This window comes from Talpa occidentalis, unplaced genomic scaffold (assembly GCF_014898055.3).
Source record: "Talpa occidentalis isolate TD23 unplaced genomic scaffold, MPIMG_talOcc4v2.1 talOcc4.14, whole genome shotgun sequence".
In the NCBI taxonomy this organism is placed as follows: domain Eukaryota; kingdom Metazoa; phylum Chordata; class Mammalia; order Eulipotyphla; family Talpidae; genus Talpa; species Talpa occidentalis.
This window is the reverse complement of record NW_023601433.1, coordinates 1,687,668-1,707,579: the sequence shown is the minus strand read 5'-3', so window position 1 is coordinate 1,707,579 and position 19,912 is coordinate 1,687,668. Positions and strand designations below refer to the sequence as shown.

The 19,912-nt window shown below is 63.5% G+C and overlaps 1 protein-coding gene across 5 annotated transcripts in view; it reads right to left on the bottom strand.

The window, feature by feature from the left end:
- Positions 1 to 214: 214 nt before the first annotated feature.
- The window catches only part of SH3GL3 (SH3 domain containing GRB2 like 3, endophilin A3), a 29,866-nt gene continuing 10,168 nt past the window's right edge, over positions 215 to 19,912 (bottom strand). The window contains exons 2-9 of one of the 5 annotated variants that reach the window (XM_037509962.2): positions 19,700 to 19,768; positions 18,757 to 18,829; positions 17,755 to 17,898; positions 16,439 to 16,572; positions 14,676 to 14,834; positions 13,639 to 13,742; positions 12,814 to 12,923; positions 215 to 596 (exon numbers count right to left, since the gene is read on the bottom strand). In XM_037509962.2, coding sequence (XP_037365859.1) covers positions 391 to 596; positions 12,814 to 12,923; positions 13,639 to 13,742; positions 14,676 to 14,834; positions 16,439 to 16,572; positions 17,755 to 17,898; positions 18,757 to 18,829; positions 19,700 to 19,768 — 999 coding nt within the window. In that variant the 3' untranslated portion in view covers positions 215 to 390. Of the gene's footprint in view, positions 597 to 4,541; positions 4,724 to 12,813; positions 12,924 to 13,638; positions 13,743 to 14,675; positions 14,835 to 16,438; positions 16,573 to 17,754; positions 17,924 to 18,756; positions 18,830 to 19,699; positions 19,769 to 19,912 lie in introns of those variants that run through there. The other 4 variants (XM_037509961.2, XM_037509966.2, XM_037509964.2 and 1 more) reach the window with 4 other exon arrangements.

Below are 19,912 nucleotides of genomic sequence, written 5' to 3'. Positions count from 1 at the left end.
GCCCCCGGGGGCCCCAGCTGCAGCCTGAGCCCTCCACGGTCAGGACGCCAAGGCCTGGCCCAGTCAGCGCGGCTCATCCACCGGCCGCTCGAGGTCAGCTGGCGGCACAGGCCAGAGGCCGGCGGTCGTGTCGAGAAACGGCGCCTGACTTCCCCGGGCCCAGGCGCGGAGCCGCGGCGCCGGTGCGCAGCGACGGGAGCAGGCCTCTCTCCGGCAGCGGGCTCGTGTTTATTTACCGGGGCTTGCAGCACGAGAAGCAAAGAGGGAAACCGTGTGTGCGTGGAGCGAGGACGAGGGAATCATTTATACAAAGTAAATCGATAGAAAATACGTTATAAAGACACAGGCGAAAGCCCGGCGCGACCGCCCGCAGCGGCCTCGGGCGCCCGCTCACCGCGGCAAAGGCACCACCACCTCCACATAGTTAATGGGGAAGAATCCGGACTCCCCGCGGACCTCCCCTTCGTACCAGTTCTCGTCGAGCTGGCCGGTCAAGGCGATGACGTCCCCTTCTTTGAAGCCCAGCTCGCCTTGGTTCTCGGGCTCGAAGTCGTAGAGGCCGCGGCAGCAAGGCCGGCTCCCGGGCGCCTCGGGGCCTGCGGCACCGCAAGGACACAGGAGCGCGGGTGAGCGAGACCCGCTGCCCGGGGAACGCCGGACATGGGGCAGGGTCGGAGGAGCCTCCCTCCCCGGCTCTCCGGGCTGCCGGCCGCAGGCGGCCTCTGGGCAGTGGGCGGCCCGCTGAGCCCGGGAAGAGAGGCCCGCGGTCGGCCGTCTCCCAGCTCAGGGGCGCAGGCTCTGCCGGGCGGCCTCGGGATGCGCCGGGGGGCGAGGGGCCACCTTTCAGGCCAGGGATGCGGGCGCCTGGGGTGAGCTCGGCCCCCCCGGAGCTGGAGGCCGGCGGCTGGGGTCCCGGGTGCTCCGGATGCTGAGCCCGAAGTTCCCAGGGACGTTTGTGAAAAAATCATGTTTGATTCCAAAGCAGGACACGGTCACGGTCCGAGGAAAACGAAGGCGTGTGGGGCAGCCAGGGAGGCCCAGCCCGAGGTGGCCGGCGCTTTGCTGCCTTGAACGCGAGAGTTGCACAAACACAGCTCTGTGGAAGCCGCTGAGCCCCGGCTCAGCCTCGTGGTCGCCGGGTCCCCGCTGGGCCTGTGTGGCCGGCCCTCAGCCGTCCTGTCCCATCCGCGTGTCCCGAGCCCCCAGGGCCGCCGTCAGCTCAGAGTAAAGTGCCGCTCCCCGCTCCCCCCGCCACAACCAGAGACCAGACGGGGGCGTCTCCACGGTGGGTCAACGTGAAGCCCTGGGGGCCGGGGGTGGGGGGCTCTACAAGTACCTCACGGCCTGGGGAACCCCGAGCCGCACCCCCCTCTGGGGGGACTCAGGGACTGGGAGGTCCTCCTCCCGGTCCTTCCCCCTTCCGGCACTTCATCCATGTCCTCCACACACCAGGAGCCGCATCCGGGGTCCCTGCTTGGCTCAGGGGTCCCCCCTCCTGCAGGGCCTCGGCCACCATGCAGCTGAGCCCAGAGCGGCCCCAGGTCAGGATGGCAACACTTCTCTCACCTCCAGTGTCCCAGGAGTGGGCACCACCCCCCACAGCCCTGTCCACCATCCTGGACGGGCAGATGCCCAGCATGTGGGCTCCTCCTGGGTGACGGGCAGCTGGCCAGCCCCTGTGGAGGCCCCGACCTGTTGCGCCAGCCAGATGTCCCTGTGCAACTCCCGCCTCCCCTCGCCGTCACCTGCTGCGGGAGACCCCATGTGGACCCGGCTGGCGTTGCGTGGTGACTGCAGCCCGGCACTGTGGCGTGGACACGCCAGTGGGAGCCCAGGGGGCAGCGCAGTCCTGCCCGCTGCCCACGCACGGGGCGGTGGTCCGTCTGGATGCGGCTCCCGGAAGCGGCTCGTGTCCCTTTCACTTTTCTCCCTTGCGGGCCCAGCGGACAGGGAGTCCGGGGCAGCCCTGGCCATGGGGGTGTCCCCAGAGCACTGAGCAGCTGCTGGGGGCCCTGGGGGCTCCATGGGACCCCACCTCCCTGAGAAGCAGCGGCGTAAGTGCCCTGGGGAAGTACCACAGCCTGGCTGCAGGGGCGGCAGGAAGAGACCCCACCCACGCCGCTTCCACCCACCAGGCTGCAGCTGTGACATGGCCCCGGGACTGACAGGCCCCTGCGTGGGCCCCAAGCTCGCCAGGACACCGCATGAGCCGTGGCATCGGCCATGCCTGGCACACACAGCACACACCCAGGCAGGGACCGGCCACACTGCCGACCTGCCCCTCTACGAGCCAGAGAATGACCAGCCCCCATCACGCTCCACCAGCCCAGGGACCCAACCTGCCATCTCCCCAGGCCCAAGACTGGCGCCCGGGCCTGCAATGGGCCTCGGGGTAGGCCACGAAGCCACGCCCACCAGCGCACTGTTCAGAGCCACGGGCAGCTGGACAACGCCTGGAAACAGCATCCCTGACCCTCATCATGTCCGGAGCCCCTGACCCAGGAGCTGTGGCCGCCCTGACCCCAGGGAGCAGGTAGGCTCTGAGGTTCCCCAACCATGAACCAGGAGCCAGCGCCGGGTGGACGCCTGAGATTCGGGGAGGGGGGCAGAGGAAGGGAAGGAGGAGAAGGCAGAGGAGGGGAGACGGGGGGGGGGGAGAGAGGGTGGCGGGGAAGGGGGGAGGGCTGCCTGCACCACGCAGGGCGGACACTGAGCTCCTGGGGCAGGAAGGGGCCTGGGGAGGGAGGGCAGTGGGGAGAAGCGGAAATGCCCCCTGGTGCCCCTGGGGGGTGGGGGCCCCTCATCCCGCGGGCACTGGGGAGCAGGTCGCCCCGTGCTCTCAGCCAGCGTGGGGGCACACGGGCTCAGCAGGCAGCTGGCGCCGAGGGGGGCGGTGACCACAGGCCCAGCGTGGCCCCTCCCCGCCACGTCCCCGCTCCCCACACAGGGACGCCGAGGGGGCGGGCGCCTTCGGGAAGAAGCAATAGCCTGGCCCTGGCCTGGCCACAGCCGAGCGGACGCAGGAGCGAGTGGAGAGTCTGCACTTTCCTCTGGAAGAGGCCGAGGTACCTCGAAATGGCAAAATGAGCCTTTTTCCACCATTGGAAGAAATGGAAAAAAGATTAAGTTCTCTTTTTCTTTGGCCAACGGTAGAAATGGAAAAAAGATTAAGCTGTTTCCACCACTGGTGGAGACGGGGGCAGCGCAGCGAGAGGCGTCGGTCCCCGCTCCACGCGCAGCACGGGCCCTGAGGCCAGCAGCGGCCGTGGGGAGAGGCCCCGACCTCCCAGCAGGCACAGCCCAGCACCACTGGGCCAGCCTGTCCCCCGCTAGGGCCCGGCTCCCCAGAGAGCAGATCTGGGGGCGGCAGCTGCGGCTGGGTGTCCAGGAGCGCCGCCTCCCACCTGCCCCCGCTGAGCCTCGACTCCTGACACCGGCCTTGCATCCGCGAGAGCGGAGTGAGGACGCGGTGCTCCGTGCAACAGAGACCGTCTGACAGAGAAAAGGGGTGTCCCCAGAAGCCCCGACTACTCCAGCTCCTGCCACGGTGCCGCAGGGGGCGGGGGACCCCCCGCCAAGGCCGGGTGGCCAGTCAGCAGGGACCGCGCGAGCCTCGCAAGCAGGGAGCCCTGTGCTCCCTACACCCACTGCTCCTCCCAGGCACCAGCTCGACTCTGTGGTTCCCCTCGTATTTCAAGAGCAGGAAAGCTCTCCCCACCCCATCTTTCTTTCCTCCGAGCTCCTGCTGCAAAGGGTACGGCACCCAGAAACCCATCAGGTGCCGTCCAGGAGCGGCGGCCCTCCCCCTGCAGGCTGAGATGGCAGCTTCAGGCTGGCGCGTGCCAGGCCTCCGCGTGCCGGGCGGAGTCACGGGTCTCAGCCTGAGCTTGCTGGATGGAGACACCCAGGCACTGGGGTCAAAGCAACGAGCACGGCTCAGATTCAGCCTCTGGCAGGCTCTGGACCTCCAGGCCAGGTGCCCGTTCCTGTGCCTGTGAGTGTCCCTCACCCCAGCCTGGCCGAAGGGAGATCAAGCCCCGGAGAAGCCCCCCCCAGGCCAGGAAGCGCCCCAAGAGGCTCCCACCTGACCATCCCTGAGCCTCAGCCCCTGCCTGGCCACACCCAAGGGCGACTGTAGGTGCCTCCTCCCTGCCTGCCGAGCCGAGCTCCCACTGCAAAGGGGACAAACAGCCCCCCAGCCCCAACTCGAAACACAGAGACCCCGACCTCGGTGCCCACTGCTGGCCCGCACCCGCTCCCCGCTCTCTGCCGCGCGCCGGGGCGGGCGTCTCCCCTGGTGGGAGGGGAGAGGGCGGCGGCCCCTTCGCTGTGCTTGACTTTGGCTTGGGTATAGGCGGGGGGCGCCCGCCACGCCCTCCTTCCCCCGCTGGCCCCAAATGTGGGGTTCTACTACCCTGAAGCACTTGGGCAGCCGCCAGAAGGCAGAGACAAACCCACCCCACCCGGGGTGAGAACGGCACTGGCCCGGCCGTCCACTGAGCTCTCGGGGTCCCCAGGATGGAGGCTGGGCAGCTACTGACCTGCAGGCGCCGTGGCCACTAGGGGAGCCCCAGGCCGGCCACCGCGCCTCCGGAGCTGGGTCCTGCTTTCTAGCTCTGCTCCTGCCTCCCAAGTCCTCGGGCCGCGGCCTGCCTGTCCTGGTCACGCGGCCTTCCCGAAGCCGTCCCGGCTTCCTACTCGGCCGCCTGCAGTCTGCTGTAGGCTGGGAGAGCAGACAGGCAGTCAGGGGGCGACGGGCCGGGCGGCCGCCTGGACGGGTCCTGGGACCCCGCAGGCCGCCCGCTGTCTGGGCTGAGCGGACACCCGGAGGCGCGGAGGGAGGATTTGGGGCCCCGGGGCGGGCGCCAGCCTCCTCGCAGGCTGCGCTTCCACAACAAGATCGCCCCGGCAGGCCTCTGGCGGGGCCCCTCGCTGATGCCGACGGAGCTGGGCTGGGGCGTGCACCCCACGTCCAGCTGACACGTGGGCAGCGCACGGCCACTCTGGGCCCGCTCCGGCCACGGGGTGGCTTCGCCCGAGCTACCGCGGGCACAGCGGCTCACTCTCCCTCCCAAAGCTTTCAAACCTAAAATCTCAAACTCTTCATAGCAACAAGTTTGAAGCCGACGGCTTCCCTTCAGCTGGCCGGGCCAGCCCGCGCGGCGTTGGGCTCACCACCGCAGACCACCTGGGTCAGCACCTCCAGCGCCGTTTTGTCTACCAGCGCGGCCTCCGGACAGAGCCTCTGACCCCGCTCACCCCGGCTGGGTCACCTCCTGGCCCCAGTTTCCTCCCCACAGCCGGGCTGCTGCTCCGGGTCAGAGGCTGCAGCCCCCGGCGGAGACGCCGAAGCCAGCTCCAGTGTGCTGGAGCTCGGGGTGGGGCTCTGGGGGTCACAGGTGGCGAGGGGGAGCCTGCCACACGGCGCAGGCCTCTCGGGCCCCGGACCTGCCCCTCCCTGGCCTGCCCGGATGGCGGGCGAGTGTCGGTCGGCCGCAGCAGCTCAGGCCGGGCAGGGGAGTGGTGGCGGACGACGAGAATAGTGGGGGCAGGAGAGAGCAGCATAACCGTCCACACGGTCGAGGAAACCATACCCTGGTCTAAAGATACGGAGCTGGAGCCCAACAGACCCCAAAGGTAAAGATATGGAGATGGAGCCCAGGGTAGCCTCTCCGGTCCCTTTCAGATTCTACAGTTGTCCAAAGTGAGCAACCCACTGGCAGCTCACAAGGCGTGGCCCCTCCCAAGCAGATGAAGACTCCCTCAGGGCAGTCTCCGCACAGGCTGGGGCGGCACTCCCTCTGCCCGCCTGTGACCACGCAGGCGCCTCTCCCTCTGCAGGGCCGCAGCCTCCTGCCTGCCCGTGACCTGTCAAGGCCGCCCGCCTGCAACCGCGCAGGCCTCTCTCAGCAAACCTGTCCCCGGGGGCAGCTCTTCCTGCCCGCTTGTGTCTAGGCGAGTGTGCTTTACTTTTCTAACCCTTCCCCTAATAAACCTGCCCTTTAAATATAACTAATGTCTCTGTCTCAAGGAGAAACGTGCCCAGGAAACTCGCCGCATGTCGCTGAAACGGGAGCTCTAGTGACACCTTTCCCAGAGTGAGCCCAAGGGCCCTGCACTCCAAACCCACAGACTCCAAGAAACGACAACAGTGGGAAACATCTAGTAAAGCTGTGGACTTGCTGCCAGGAAGGGGAAGTCTGCCTTTGCCCATGGCAATGCGGGGCCCTCTCCTGCCGGGGCCTGCAGCAAGGGGGCGCCTGGCTTCAGCCTGAACCAGGCCCCCAGCCTCGGTGTTATAACAGGGGGGTCCCCAGGAAAGGGGGAGGTTCCCTGGTTCCACCCAAGGGAGGGTGGAGTTGAGCAGGGAGAGAAGAAGCTGCAGAGGAGACTGAGGAAGGAAGGAAGCAGGATGGAGCCAGGAGACCTGGGGGAGGCACGTGGAGCCGAGAGACATGTGAAGAAACTGCGCTTGTCTTTTGGTCGTGGACAGGGTGACACAGATGCGGGTGAGACTCATGGGGAGGTGACAATGGCAGCTTTTATCTTGATTTTGATGTTGCTCTTTTCTTCCCCGACTTGTCTGGTTGTTTCTGACCCTTTTCTGTGGGTCCCCACTGGAAGGTGCTTTAGGCTTGTGGCAGCTTTGGGGCCTTGCTCTGGGCCAATCCCGTTTGGGTGGACTTTTACCGGTGAGGGGACGGGGAACTGTGGGTGCTGGATTTAGAAACAAGATTCTTTGCCTTTTCTGAATCGTTTCCTAATTGTATTAAAGTCCCTTCCCACTAAAGTCTCATGTTTTGCGTTGATGCAGCGGATGGCAGAACCTATTTAGAGCAGGCAGGTTTGCAGGGTCTGGGGTGCCCCATCCCTGCCCTGTAACAGGGTGACTGGCCCGGCCACAGGAGGCGGGAGGACAGAGAGGCCGCGAGCAAGCTGATGGCTCGCACCCAGCATGTCCCTGCCGTGGGAGGCTTCAATCTCCTCTTTGGAGCTTTAGGTCAAAAACACAGACTGCGGTCCCCGGGGGGTGGGGGGCTCCACATCACAGCTCGCCAGTCTGGACTCGAGCGAACCCCAGGGCCCCAGTCCCTCCTAGGGGGTGGCTGGGGTGCAGGTGTTACTTCCTTGCCCTGCCCAGCCTCAGGGAACTTACAAAAGTCTCTTTGTCTGAGGGCAGGCATGGCCCAGCCTGCCCCATGGCTGCTGCCCTCCCAGCCTGAGCCTAATGAGCTGCCTTACCGGGAGGCCCCCTCAGGCTCTTCGGTGCCAGAAACTTTGTAAATAAGTTCATAAAAAATGTCCTCTAGTCTTTAAAGTTGTCACTCAGTGACCACGTGGGCCCAGCACAGAAGGCCGACCCCCTTCCGCCCGCGCCACCCGCACATCTCCCCCAAGGACTTTCTTGGCTGCCCCCTTAGGCAGGGCCGGCTGGCGTCCGCCGACCAGGGCTGGACTGGGGTTCGGCCCGCAGTCCAGCATTTCAAGCGTGACTTTCAGCCCGCCCCCCATTGTTAGCTGACTGGATTCATTCTCTTAAGTCCCTAGAATTGGCACAACCAGAGCGCCCATCTCAGGCCTACGTGCACCCTAAGGGGCCCGAGGTCTCCCCCCACCCCCTGCCTTTCTTTAGAAGGAAAAATGATGAAGAAAATGTTCTTGGAATTCATTTCTGGCAGAGTCCAGGGAGCTTTGCTTTAAATCGTTAGTGAAATGCTTGACATTTTTCCTCCCCTTTATAAACATCATGTGCAAAGCGTTTCGGTCCTGGTGGGAAGTGGCCCCGCACTGATGCGGCTGTGACGGGCCACTTCTGAACCAAGCCTCAGAGACACCGGGCAGCCCCTTCCGCTGGGACATCTCACCACACACCAAGGGGGCAGGCGTGGACGTGAGCAGGACTGGGCTGCCCCAGGAGTGAGGAGAGGCACACGGGAGGGCGGCGCCCAGAGCTGAGCTGGGCATGAGCCTAACCAGAGCCCCCGGCCAGCCCCCAGCACGGCCAGCCCCTGGCACAGTCCGCCTCCGACTGACCGCCACCCCTCTGTTGGACTGAGCCGCCAGCCCAGAAGGGGCCGGGCCAGGGCAGGCAGACACCACCCCCAGGTCAGGCGCAACTGCCGGGCTCCCTGGGCATGCGGCCACCTGCTGGCCACTGTGTCCTGCCATCAGGGATCTCGAGGATCAGTCATTCCTGCTGCTCCCGGACACCGTGTGCTCTTCCCGCCCCTTCTCCGCAATACCAAAGAAGGATCTAGAAGATAAGGGGCAGGGCTCTGCTCCCTCTGACTCTGTGACCTTGAGATGGAGCTCACGAGCCTCTGAGGCTCAACTCAGTGTGAAAGTGGGGTGCTCAGCATCAGTCCTGGAGTACTCTGGGCACCCAGGACCCACCCGGCTGCTGCAGGGCTGCCTGATCTGCTACTGTCACACTCTACACTTGATACTGTCAGGGCTCCTGCACACCTGGGAGGAGAGGAATTGGTTTCAGGAGAGAGAACACCCCTGGGAGCCCCGGCCCATGGTGCTCAGCAGCCCAGACCCAGTGCCCCTGGGGCACTCCCATTCACACACTTTCACTCTTCTGGGGCACAGACTTGGGGCTGCTGCAGGCCAGTGAGGGTGCTTCCTCAGAGGCAGGCTGAGCTCTCGTGGGGCCAGGTCCTTCGCCAAGAACTGCCCACTGGACGGTGGAGAGAGTGGGGGCAGGGACTGAGTCCTGGGGTCCTGGGTCCTTCATTCAGATGTAACATGGGGGGAGCTCTGGGATTGGGCTGATTTTGGACAGAGGTTAGTAGCGCCTTGCCGTCCTGTCCACACCCAGAAGCAGCTCTTCTGACCAAAAACAGCAGAGTAGAAAGAGAAAGCTGGCTGTTCCGTCCACACTGCAGGAGGAGCGAGAACACAGGGCAGGTGCGCCGCGGACACTGGCCTGGGGACGCACCCCATGCCGCCCTCTTCCCGGCGGGCCTGCATGTGCGTGACCACTGCTGCCCAGCCAAGCGGGATGGTGACGGGCAGGACAGGGCCCTTACGGAAGGAAGACACCTGCTCTTCAAGAGCCACCAGTTTCCCCAGAGGAATTAGTTTTTTATGCAAATCATCTAATTAAAATACAATTTAAATTATTTCTCAAAAAATATTGCCCACAGCCCCACCAAGTACCTGGCACAGAGTCGTGATGAAGACCTACTGGCCGCTCTGTCTTCTCCACGGAATAGGACTCCACACACATTTTCACACTTCTGCATTACTAACCTGGGCCAGCCGCACAGTGTGCCATCCGGACCTCAACACCTGCTCAGCCGGACCGAATACTGACCACTGGCCACCGGGCAGCTCCCCCCGGAACCTCCTATTTGTCTAGGTGGCTCAACGACAGACACAGGCACGTGCTCTGCTACATTATTTCTTTGCATTTCCAGAATCGAAGCCCCTGAGCATGTAGGCATTTTTACTCTGCTAGAGACTGCTGAGTTGATTTCCCAGAGACTCCCCCAGGGGTCAGTGAACTACAGCCTGTGAGCAAAACAGCATTTCAGTGGGACACATGCGCCCTTTCATTTCCACATGGTCCGCTGCGCTTTCCCACCTCCCAGCAGGAGCTCGCTATAACAGAGGCCCCACTGCACACAGTGCCCCAAATCGCCACTCTGTGGCCCTCCACAGGAAAAGTTTGCCAACCCCAGACATACATTCCCAGACGCCTGTGGTCCGGCACTCTAACAGAAGTGAATGTGCAGGACTCCAGAGAGAAGGAAGCGGAGGCAGGACCTGCTCCTCCATCTCAGATCCGCAGGCGGCAGGAACTGCCAGCTGGTCACCAAGCCTGTCCCTGTTCACCCACGGCAACATCGCAGGCGGACGTGCGGCTTCAGCCTCCCTCTCCCCTTTGCCACTAGAGTAAGAGAACAAAGCGGGAAAAGACAAGACACACAGCAAAGCCAAATGCCTCAACACCCAGCAGAATTTTCAAAAGGAGAAGACAAAAGGAACAGTGAAGAAAACTTGAGCAGTTAAAAAAAATCCCGAGGTGAACAGCAATCTAAGTGGTCAGGTCAGAATGGCCAGGGAGAGCGAGGCACAAGGAGGGAGAGTGACCCACCGATTTCCTCACACTTCCGGCAGGACTTCCTGGAGAAACAGACGCTCTCACAATCCCAACCAGGGAAGTCAATACCCTCACCCCAAAGTAAAAAGAATAGACAAAGTATCAGTAGGCCACAGAGGCGGCGCTAGCAAACGACTTGGCTTCGGTGACGTAACTCGCCCACGGCAAGGACAGACACACGGTCCAGGAGCATGAAGATCTTCTAAGAAATGCATCCTATTTCTGACCAAAAAGCAAGGTTAAAATATTTTAAAGGACACAATCCACACAAAGTATGTTATTTCACCAATATGAAATTAATTAGAAATCTGAAAGTGACAGCTATCTGGGAAAAAACCTAAATCTACGGAAAATAAACACACCGCAAAATAAACTAGGGGTGAAAGAGGCTGTCCAAAGTAAAGTTACAAAGTATCTTGAAGGGGAGACTATAAAAACACAACACATCAAGACCTGGGAGATGCTGCTAAAGCAGTCCCTCAGAGAGCACTCACAGCACTAGACACCCAGCTCGAGCTCGGACAGAAGATGCACGACCTCAGCCTTCGCGTGAAGAAACTAGACAACGCATGCACAAGCTCCAAAGTAGCAGAACTGAAGTAATACAGATCAAAGTGAAAATCAATGAACTACCAAACAACGAACAACAGAAATCAAATCAAAAAGAAAATCATAAGAGATGATCAATAAGGTTGTTACACCTGTCGCCAGAATGAAGAAAAGACACAGCACTGATCAGAGACGACAGAGGAGTGACGTATGTCAAGGGGGTGGAAAGGGGATGTCATGACCAGCTTTAGGCTTCGATTTGGCAGCTGAGGAGAAACAGGCATGTTCCTTGAAGGGCACTCAGCGCCGCAACTCACGCCAGAAACCAGCGCCCAGCCGCCCTCTGTCTCACAGACACTGCAGTTCAAACCTTTGCACGTTGAGGTGTGAGGAGCAGCTTGACAGGGGAGATGCTGGCCTCAGCGTAGGCGCAAGGCCCCACAGTGGGGTTGTTCTCCTCTTAGCTGCTGTTTGAAAGCTCTTCATGCAGTGATTCAAGAGCTACACCCTCACACTGCTGTGTGGTGTGTCTTAAACTAACACAGAGTTATTTGCTAATTACATCTCAGTAAAACTAGACTTCATCAAAAGTAAAGTCTGGATCTGTAGAAAACCCTGTTAAAAGAATAAAAAGAAGCTATAGAACAAAAGTGTTTGCAAACCACATAATGTGTCAAAGGAATTCTATCTGGGGGCCTCCTGGTGGCACAGGGGTTAAGACAGCACTATGAAGCTATCCGCAGCCACTGCAGCATGAGTTTGATCCCCAGCCAGGGAGCTACCCACATGGTGCAGCAGACCTCTCCTGTCTCCCGCTGCTCCCGTCAGCAGTGGATTTCAGTGGATCCACCTGTTCCATTTCTCACTCTGCCCCTAGTGAGCCCACTAACCCCAGCACCTCTGGCCTGCACCCCAGTTCTTACATGCGTGCATAAATAAAACAAATCTTTAAAATAAATAGGGCTTCTACTTGGAATAAACAGAGAACTCTCAAACTGGAACCATCAGCTTTGGGGGAACGACTGATACCCCAACGAGAAAGGATCTCTTGTACACCATGAAGACAAAGTAAACCATCCGGAGAAAAATAAATTGCACAGACGACTCGGACACTAGAAAGCATAAATGGCAACTCAAATACAGGACCAGTGACGGACCTCACGGTAGCCACAAAATGCAAATGAAACCTGGACCCCTCTTGTGTGAGGTGACTGCCCAGCAAAGCGGCAGGATGCCAGGTGCGGAGGTGGTGCCCACCCTGAGGGGAAGCTCGGCATCCACATATCATCTTAAATTTGCATTCATGTTGATTCAGCAATTCTGTTTCCCAGACAGACCTGCCCACGGCATATGGGGCCTGGGGGCAGCTAAAGCTAAAGGCTTTCACAGCAGCAAGTAACTGGGGTACCGAGGCGGTGAACAGGGAGTGTGCACAGCAGAAAGCTGAGAAGCTGTTGAAAAGAGGGCTGGACTGTTTTGCAGAACTTGGAAATAACTCTGGGGCCCCAACCAAAGCCAGCTGCAAACTCCACCCTGCAGGAGCCCTGCAGGAGCCTGGGGCCTGGAAACCAGAAAGCCACGTGGCATGGGCGCACCCCAGGGCCCCCTGTCCACGTGCAGCGCGAGCGCCCTCTGACACCACCGCACCAAGGCCGGGTGGGCATGGGAGCCGCTGGGCTTCTGTGTGTGGGAGGACAGACCCGGACCTTCCGAGGTGGACTTAAGGCAGCAGGAACCACGGGGACTCTCAAACGCCACGCCTGGGCGAGGGCTGCTGAGATGCCAGGCGTCAAGCACAGCCGAGCTCGGGTCTCCTTAGAAGACAAGGACGCGGCCCTGGGACACCACAGCCTGCTCTGGGACACCGCGGCCTGCTCAGCACCACCGACTCAGAACTTGTGGACTCAGCAAACACCTGGAAAGAGCTCGCCACAGGACTCTAAAGGCTACGGCTGGGGCCTGTGGTCAGGCATAGCAGGGAGAACTGAGGCATCCTTCCTGCCGCGGCTCCAAACCCGACACACACACTGGGGCTGGCGTTGGTGAGGGAAGGGCTCACAAAAAGAAGTGAGAGGCTGCTGCACCCTCAGAGCACGGCAGGCAGGAGGGTGCTGGAGCCATCCGGGGCACCTGCAGGGAAAAGCGCCTCTCACCTGTGGTCTTGGCGGAGGAGGCAGCTGACAGCCCATTGAGCTCGCTCGGACTTCTTTTCACAGGCCTGGGCTTGTACTCGCGTCTGGGGGCGCTGGACGCAGCCGAGATCCTGTAACACACGCAGGAGCGTCAGGTGCCGAAGGCGGCCGCCAAGCCTGCCTGGCTCCTGGCACGCGGGGGGTGGGGGCTTCACCGGGAAGCTCCAGGGCTGATGAGACACCAAAGGGGCTGCTCACCCGCATCCCCTTGGGCAGAGAGAACGACCCCACCCTGGCGGGCACGAGGCTGCACAGGCCTCAGCCACTGGCCCCTGCCGCGCTCCCTGCCCACAGCACTGATTCAAGCACATGCTTGCAAATTTCTGTTCTCAAACCTGGTGCAAAAGCAGGGCGTTTTTTAAAGCCAGTGTTTCACTGCAGCGCGAGCAGCACACGCCCCTACTCCCCCAGAGTCCAGGCAACCCTGCGGGAGGCTGGGCACACGCCCTCGGGCGCTCCGGAGCCCTCCTGCCTGCCAGCTGCCTCCTGGGTCGGTGCTGTGCCGGGAAGCGCCCGCCCCACCCTCCCAGACCCCATGCCAGGGCGCGTACGCCGTCCCATGCCCCACGCTCGCGATGCCCTAGGAAGCTGGGCAGGCGGGGGCAGCCCAGCAGCGGGCTGCGGGTTGGCGAGCCCGTCCATGCAAAAGCAGCAGACCCAGGACCCTGACCCAGCCGGCCCCCCCAAAGCCGTACATCGCCGCCCGGGGCCATCCCACCCCCACCCACGCCGCTCCCGGGAGCCGGGCAGACAGCGGGAGCCCCGGCGGGGGCGGCGGGGGCTCACCGCGCCTGCAGCCTGCCCTGCAGCTCCTGCAGGATGCCCGCCGACTGCCTGTGGTACTCCAGCGCCGCCTCCACGAGCACGGCCAGCTGGCTGACCTGCTCCACCTGCGGCCGAGCAGAGGCCCTGGTGAGGCGGGGCCCGGGCCCGGGCTCCAGGAGGCGCCACGGCCGCGCCGGGAGTTTGCCGGGAGGCCAAACTTGCCTCACGCGGCGAGGCCCAGCAGGCCCGGGGCCGCCGGCCGGGGCCCCCGGAGGGACCGGCGCAGACAAGGCCGGCCGCGCCCAGGCGCCTCGCGCAGGGGGACCCGGGGAGCCGCCCAGCTTTGCGGGGAGCCAGGGGAGCGGGGAGGGGCGGGGAGGTGTGTGTGGGGGAGAGGCGTGGGGGAGGCGGGGCGGGGCGGGGGCGGGGTGTGTATGCGCACGCGTGTGCGTCACGGGAGCGCGGCGTCGCGGAGCACGGCGTCGCAGGAGCGTGGCGTGGCGTGGGGGGCGTGGCGCCACGGGGGCGTGCTGTGGCGTGACGGGATGTGGAGTTGCGGAGAGTGGCGTCAGGGAACGGGGGCCGCGGGGCGGTGGGGCGGGGCGTTGCGGGGCGTTGCGGGGCGTTGCGGGGCGTTGCGGGGCGTTGCGGGGCGTTGCGGGGCGTCTGGCCCCGCCGCCCTCGCGCCCCCACGCCCAGCGGCGCCACGGCAGGCGGGGAGGCGGGTCCCCTGCCGGGCCGGGGCGGGGAGGCCGGGCCGGGCTGAGCGGGCGGCGCGGCCCGCACACCTGCCGCAGCGGCTCCCCGGGCCCCGGCCGGGCCGCACGCCCCCCGCCCGCCCGTTTTCCTGCGAAACCCCCTCCTCGCCCGACAGGGCCGTTCCCCCCAGCCCCGGACCCCGAGAGCCCCGGCCAGCTGAGCCTGGGGGCGGCCGTCGGGCCGGGGCGACCGCAAGGCCGGGCCACGGTGAGGGCTAGCGCCCCCCCCCCCGCCCCCGCCGGGCCGGGCGCGCCCCAGGGTTGTGCGCGCGCGCGGGGCGCCCTGGCTGCAGTGCTTACGTCGTTCTCTAAAAAGTTAAACATGCTCCTTTCCGCCAACTCCTTGGACTCTTCGAACTTGTCCACCGCTTGTCTGACTTCGTCCTCTGGTATCTTCCCTACGCGCTTCTTCTTATAGTCGTAGTCCAGGCGGCGGCCTTCCAGCTTCCTCAGGTGATGCTGAGGGAGAGAGAGAGCGGCCTCAGGCCCGCGCGAGCCAACGCCGCTGTGACGGGGCCCGGGGTGGGGCCGCCCCGCCCCCGGCTCCTCAGCGTGTCCTGACGCCCCTGCCGCGCCCTCGGGAGCGCGGGGAGGAGGTCGGCGGGGGAAGGGATGGACCGAGGGCGGGCGGAGGCCGGGGGGGTGAATGACTGTTATAAGACGCGAGAGGACGGTGCGCCCGCGGTCAGATCCATTTTCCAAAGCCCTTCATTTCAGCTCTGATAAGGTCCTGGTAAATTTGCAACCAAGTTATACTAAAAACAAGGACTTTCCTCTTGACGTTGCCATCACCTCCTCCCTAAGAAGTAGATCATAAAACACGTATCTCTAGCGCGCCCAGAACACTCACGCGTCTCCCGGGACGCCGTGGACAACCAGAGCCAGCTGCCTAAGCCCAGCACGGGGACAGACCTGCCAGCAGCCTCTCAAATAGCTGCTTTTTTAAGAACCATTTCCTCACCCATGATGACCAGCGCCATGTGCCGAGCTCCCGGCCCAGGAGCTGTGTCCAGGCAGACGAGTGCACGCAAGACACGGGCGCGGGGGCACTGACAGGGCGGGGAGGCCAGAGGCCACAGGCCACGAGCACAGTCCAGGCCACGGAGACTGCTGTGTACCGGCCCCACCGCCGCTGGGATTCAGCTCAGGCCCTCCAGCTTGCACCCGGCAGCTGGGTGCCATGAGAATTAGAAGCAGCGGCAGCGCAGGGAGCCCACGTTGAGCTGCATGTATGTGTCACGGGTGCCCTGGACCCACGTATTCATGGCCAGCTGCCCAACCGGGCCCGGGCCTGGGGCCAGCAGTGGCCTTCTCGGGCCTTCCTCGGGGCCACAGCAGCAGACACGCAGCGCAATGGGCCGCTGCCTCAAGGCTCCTCACCGGGAAAGAGGATCTGGACTTCCCACTCAATGCTGCCTCCCCAGAGTCACCCACTAGCATGATGTGCGAGCAAAAAATCAGCAGCACCCCACACGGAGCAGGCCCTGCACCCTCAGAAGACAGAGGCCCTGACACGCGGGGGTGGGCACTGGACGCAGCCAGGAAGAGAATGAGAGCCTCCCAGAGGGAAGGTCGGCAGGGCACAGACCCCACGGGGAGGGTCCCCGGGGCCCCAGGCAATCCAGGAGGGGCCCCTGGAGGCTCAGGCAGCTCCCTAGGGCATCACCAGCCGCGCGGAAGCCTCCGGGTTGTTCTACAGAGACCGCACGGGCAGGGGAGAGAGTGACCACAGGCGCCAAAGCCTGCGAGGCTCCAGGAGGCCGTTTTTAATAGTCCCCAGGACCCTGAGGTCCGTCCCCGGGGAAGCCACGGAAGGGCCTCGCCCCATGCATGTGACCACGCTCAGCTGCAGCAGCGGAGCCTGAGGGCCCAAGGGACAGAACCGCGTGACGTGAGAAATGGTGGCGGAAGCGGGGCCAGCACGGGCCGAGGGGCGCCGACTCAGATGCAGGCCAGGCCCTGCCGTGCGGGCACCAGCAGAGACGTGCTGGGCGCCTGACCCCGACCTCGCGGTCCTGCACGTCGCCGTGACGTGAGCTGCAGCAGCCGCGCCCAGAACGCACCCCAATCTCTTTTAGGTCTTTGTCTTGCAGTAACTGAAGGGGGTCGATAAATGTCTGCTTCACGGTGATGTCCAGAGAGTCCTTGACTTCAGCCATCAGCTTCATGGACTCGCCGACCTCCAGCAGGGCGTTGCCTGCAACAGAGACGCGTTAACGCTGCTGGGCGCCGCCATGTCCCCCAGAGGGCTGCGGGGCAGGGACGCGGGACGCAAGTCCTGACCAGAGCAAGGCGGCCTGCGGCCCACCCGCCACACGGCCCCAGGCGGCGCCCGCGAGCAGGCCGTGACCTCTGGCACAGAGGCTCCTTAGAGGCCGGGAACAAACCCTCTTTGTAAGCAGTGAAAGGATTCTTTGGGGCAGCGCAGGGCTCACCCACGAGGGCTACCACGGCCATAAATGAACAAAACCTCGTCCCAGCTTCTGGCTGGGTGCTCTGGAGGCCCCGCCCATGCCGGGGTCAGGCTGACCTGGCAGCGCCACCGGCCTCCGGGCAGGGGTCTGCTCTGGATGGCCTGGCCCTCCCTGCAGCTCCACCAGCCGCCCCCACTGACTAGCAAGCAGGCCGCTGTGGCTGGGGGCGCGGGCTCTGGAGACGATCCCTCAGGGAGAGGCTGGGTGAGGTCTCCCGGGTTCTCCAAATTGACTAGTAAAGACCGTGGGGGTGGGGGTTGCGGCTCCCCTCCCATGAGGGAGGACGTGGCCAAGAGTGTGCCCAGCGGACACTCACTGCAAGTAGCTCCCCCTGCGGACAGAGAGGCCTGGCCCTTCCCTGCGTGGGCACCCTGCGCTGCCTCAGACCCCACCCCTCCTGCCCCAGTGGCCAGCAACTTGAGCCTGGACACCAACACCCCGAGCGGGGGTTCCAGAGGGCTGAGGCCCCACCACTCCCCTCCCTGTCCTTGCCCAAGGCCAGCATGTCCAGCACCACGGGTCTGTTGTCTAGTGTCATGGGTCATGGGTCATGATGCAGCCGCTGACGGCAGGCCCGTCCTGGGCGTAGACGTGCGTGTGCTCCCACCTGGGCCAGGAAGCCCCTCTCGGGACCAGGCCTGCGCGTCCGACAAGGACAGAGACTTCAGGACACCCAGGCAGAGGCCTGGGAGTGACCCGCACACCCTGTTTTAACCTCCTTAAGGCTGCGCCATGTGCCTGAGAATGAGCAAGAGGGGAGCACACGGGGCAGGGGAATTGTCCTGCATGGATCCGCCCGGTTCCTGGGCCCTGCCTCGAGCACCCACTGTGAGCACTGCTCTGTGACACCAATGACAGACGCCGGGCTCAGCGGGGCTGCCGTCTTGCCGGCCCCGGGCACTCACCAAAGCTGGAGTCCTCCCCGAGCTCCTTCCCGTACTTCAGCAGACAGTCGCCCAGCAGGCCCTCCGTCTGGGGGTACCCCGTGGTTTTCACCTGCCCCCGGATCTTCGACACGGTGTTCAGCATCCCCAGCTTCGCTCTGTATGCTTGAAGACATGGTCGTCTGTGACCCTTTCCGGGGACAAGGGGGTGCAACAGGTGCACCTCGCAATCCCCGGAGAAGGCACTGCCACGCAGCTCCCCCACAGGCCAGACCCGGACCCGCCAGCACCTGGTCTCTCCTGGGGACCCAGCGAGACCAGGATGGCGAGACGCAGCTTCAAACTACCAGCTGGTGTCCACCCGCCCCGGATTTTACCCAGGAGGATTATACTGGACAGCCAGGGACGCCTGGGGAGAAAGGGGTCACCCCCCCACACTGGCCGTGGGCGGCCCCTTGGGCAGCTCAGCTCCTGGTCCCGGGAGGGGCCGCTCTCCTGGGCCTCGGGCCGCAGGACTTGGAAATGGGCTCTGGGGTGCCGGTGAGCAGGCCGAGGGTATGGGGATGGGGGGATGCCTGGCCCAAACCCCAGGAAGGGCAGGTGCCAGGAGGAAGTCCAGCACCACGGGTGCTGCTTGGGCTGCAGACAGCTGCGGGCAGGGATGACTGTGCTGAGCACCGGCCTCGGGCACGTTTCTGTTTTAGAAAACCAGCTTCTGAATTTTCGCTTTCTAGATTTTCCCAGGTTGGGCCTGTGCCGCGCCCACAGCTGGGATCACCTTGGCTCCCACAGCAAAGGGCCAGCTGGCGCGACAGTCCAGGCTCAGATGACCTTGCCGGCTCCTGAGGTCACCGCCTGGTCCCCAGGGCTTGGCCGGAGACTAGACCGGAGGGGGTGCCCCGCCCAACCCTCTGGTCCCGGGTGCAGGGTCACCATGGCAACCACCCGCATGCTTCTCTGGGGTCTGGACACAGCCTTGTCCACTCCCACCACATGCAGACGCTGGGTATCTCCCGACTTTACCTGGATTTGGCTGAAGATATTCTGTGGTTTTTGAAAGAATTTCTGCAACAGCTTTATTGGTGACGTCTATTTTCTTAAAGAAAAACCACACACACACATACACACACATACATCAATGACAAACTCGGGGCATTCACAGCAGACAGCAACATCTCAGCTGCGCTGTCCTGCCGGTGCCCAAGTTGCACGTGGCTGCTAAGGCCCCCGAGAGACCCGCCGAGCCCAGGGAGCAGGGCAACAGGTGGGCTGTGCCTCTCGAGGTTCAAAGACAAGCTTTTTCCATAAAGCAAAGCAGAATAAGCCGCCCCGCCCCAGTACTAGCCTTTCTAGAAACCCGCTGCTCTCATCTAGGCAGACTGCAGGTCAGTGTGTCCAGGCACAGGGGCCCTGGAGAGAGGGACCCCCCAACACAGCCTGGGCCAGACCCCTCCCCGGCCACTGCTACGGCCCCACCTATGGTCACCGGCCCTCACTGGGCTCCTCGCCCGCGGGCAGGGGCCGTGCTTGCTCCCTCGTCCCTGGGGTGTGACAATTCAGCTGTCCACAGGGTGTGACACGAAGGGAAGGACACAGGGACTGGCAGTTGCTGGTGGCCCCAGGCCTGCCCCCAACCAAGCCCTCTGAGCTGACCAGGAAACTGCACAGATTTCAGTTCTCCAGGAGCCGGTCACGGGACCGTGGCCTTCTCCTTGCAGCCGCTGTCCCTGCCGGGACGGGCGCCTCCGGCGCGTTCTGGCTTTTGTCCACTAGAGAGAGCCAGAGCCCCAATCCCGCCTCCAGGCCAGAGGGTGGGGCACAGGAGTGCGCCCCGGGGGTTTGCCCCGTCCCTGCCCCCTGCGCCCCGCCCCCCGCCTGCCCCCGCCCCCCGCCAGCCCCCACACGAGCCCAGGCCCCATGGCAGCCAAAGTCAAGTCTGTAGAAAAATCACATGAAATGCTCTTACCCTTTCCATGTCCAGAAATTCCTCGTCCAGTTTCGTTCCTTCAACGCCACTTATTTTCTCACTAAGCAGCTGCAGAAATAAACACAAGTCACTGCACTGCACGGTGGCCGCCCTCACGCCACCACGTCATGACAACAAGGCAAAACGTCAGGTCAGCCTGTGGGTTTCTGCCCGAAGCCCTGTAAAATTGTCGAACCTTATCTTTGGGGTGGG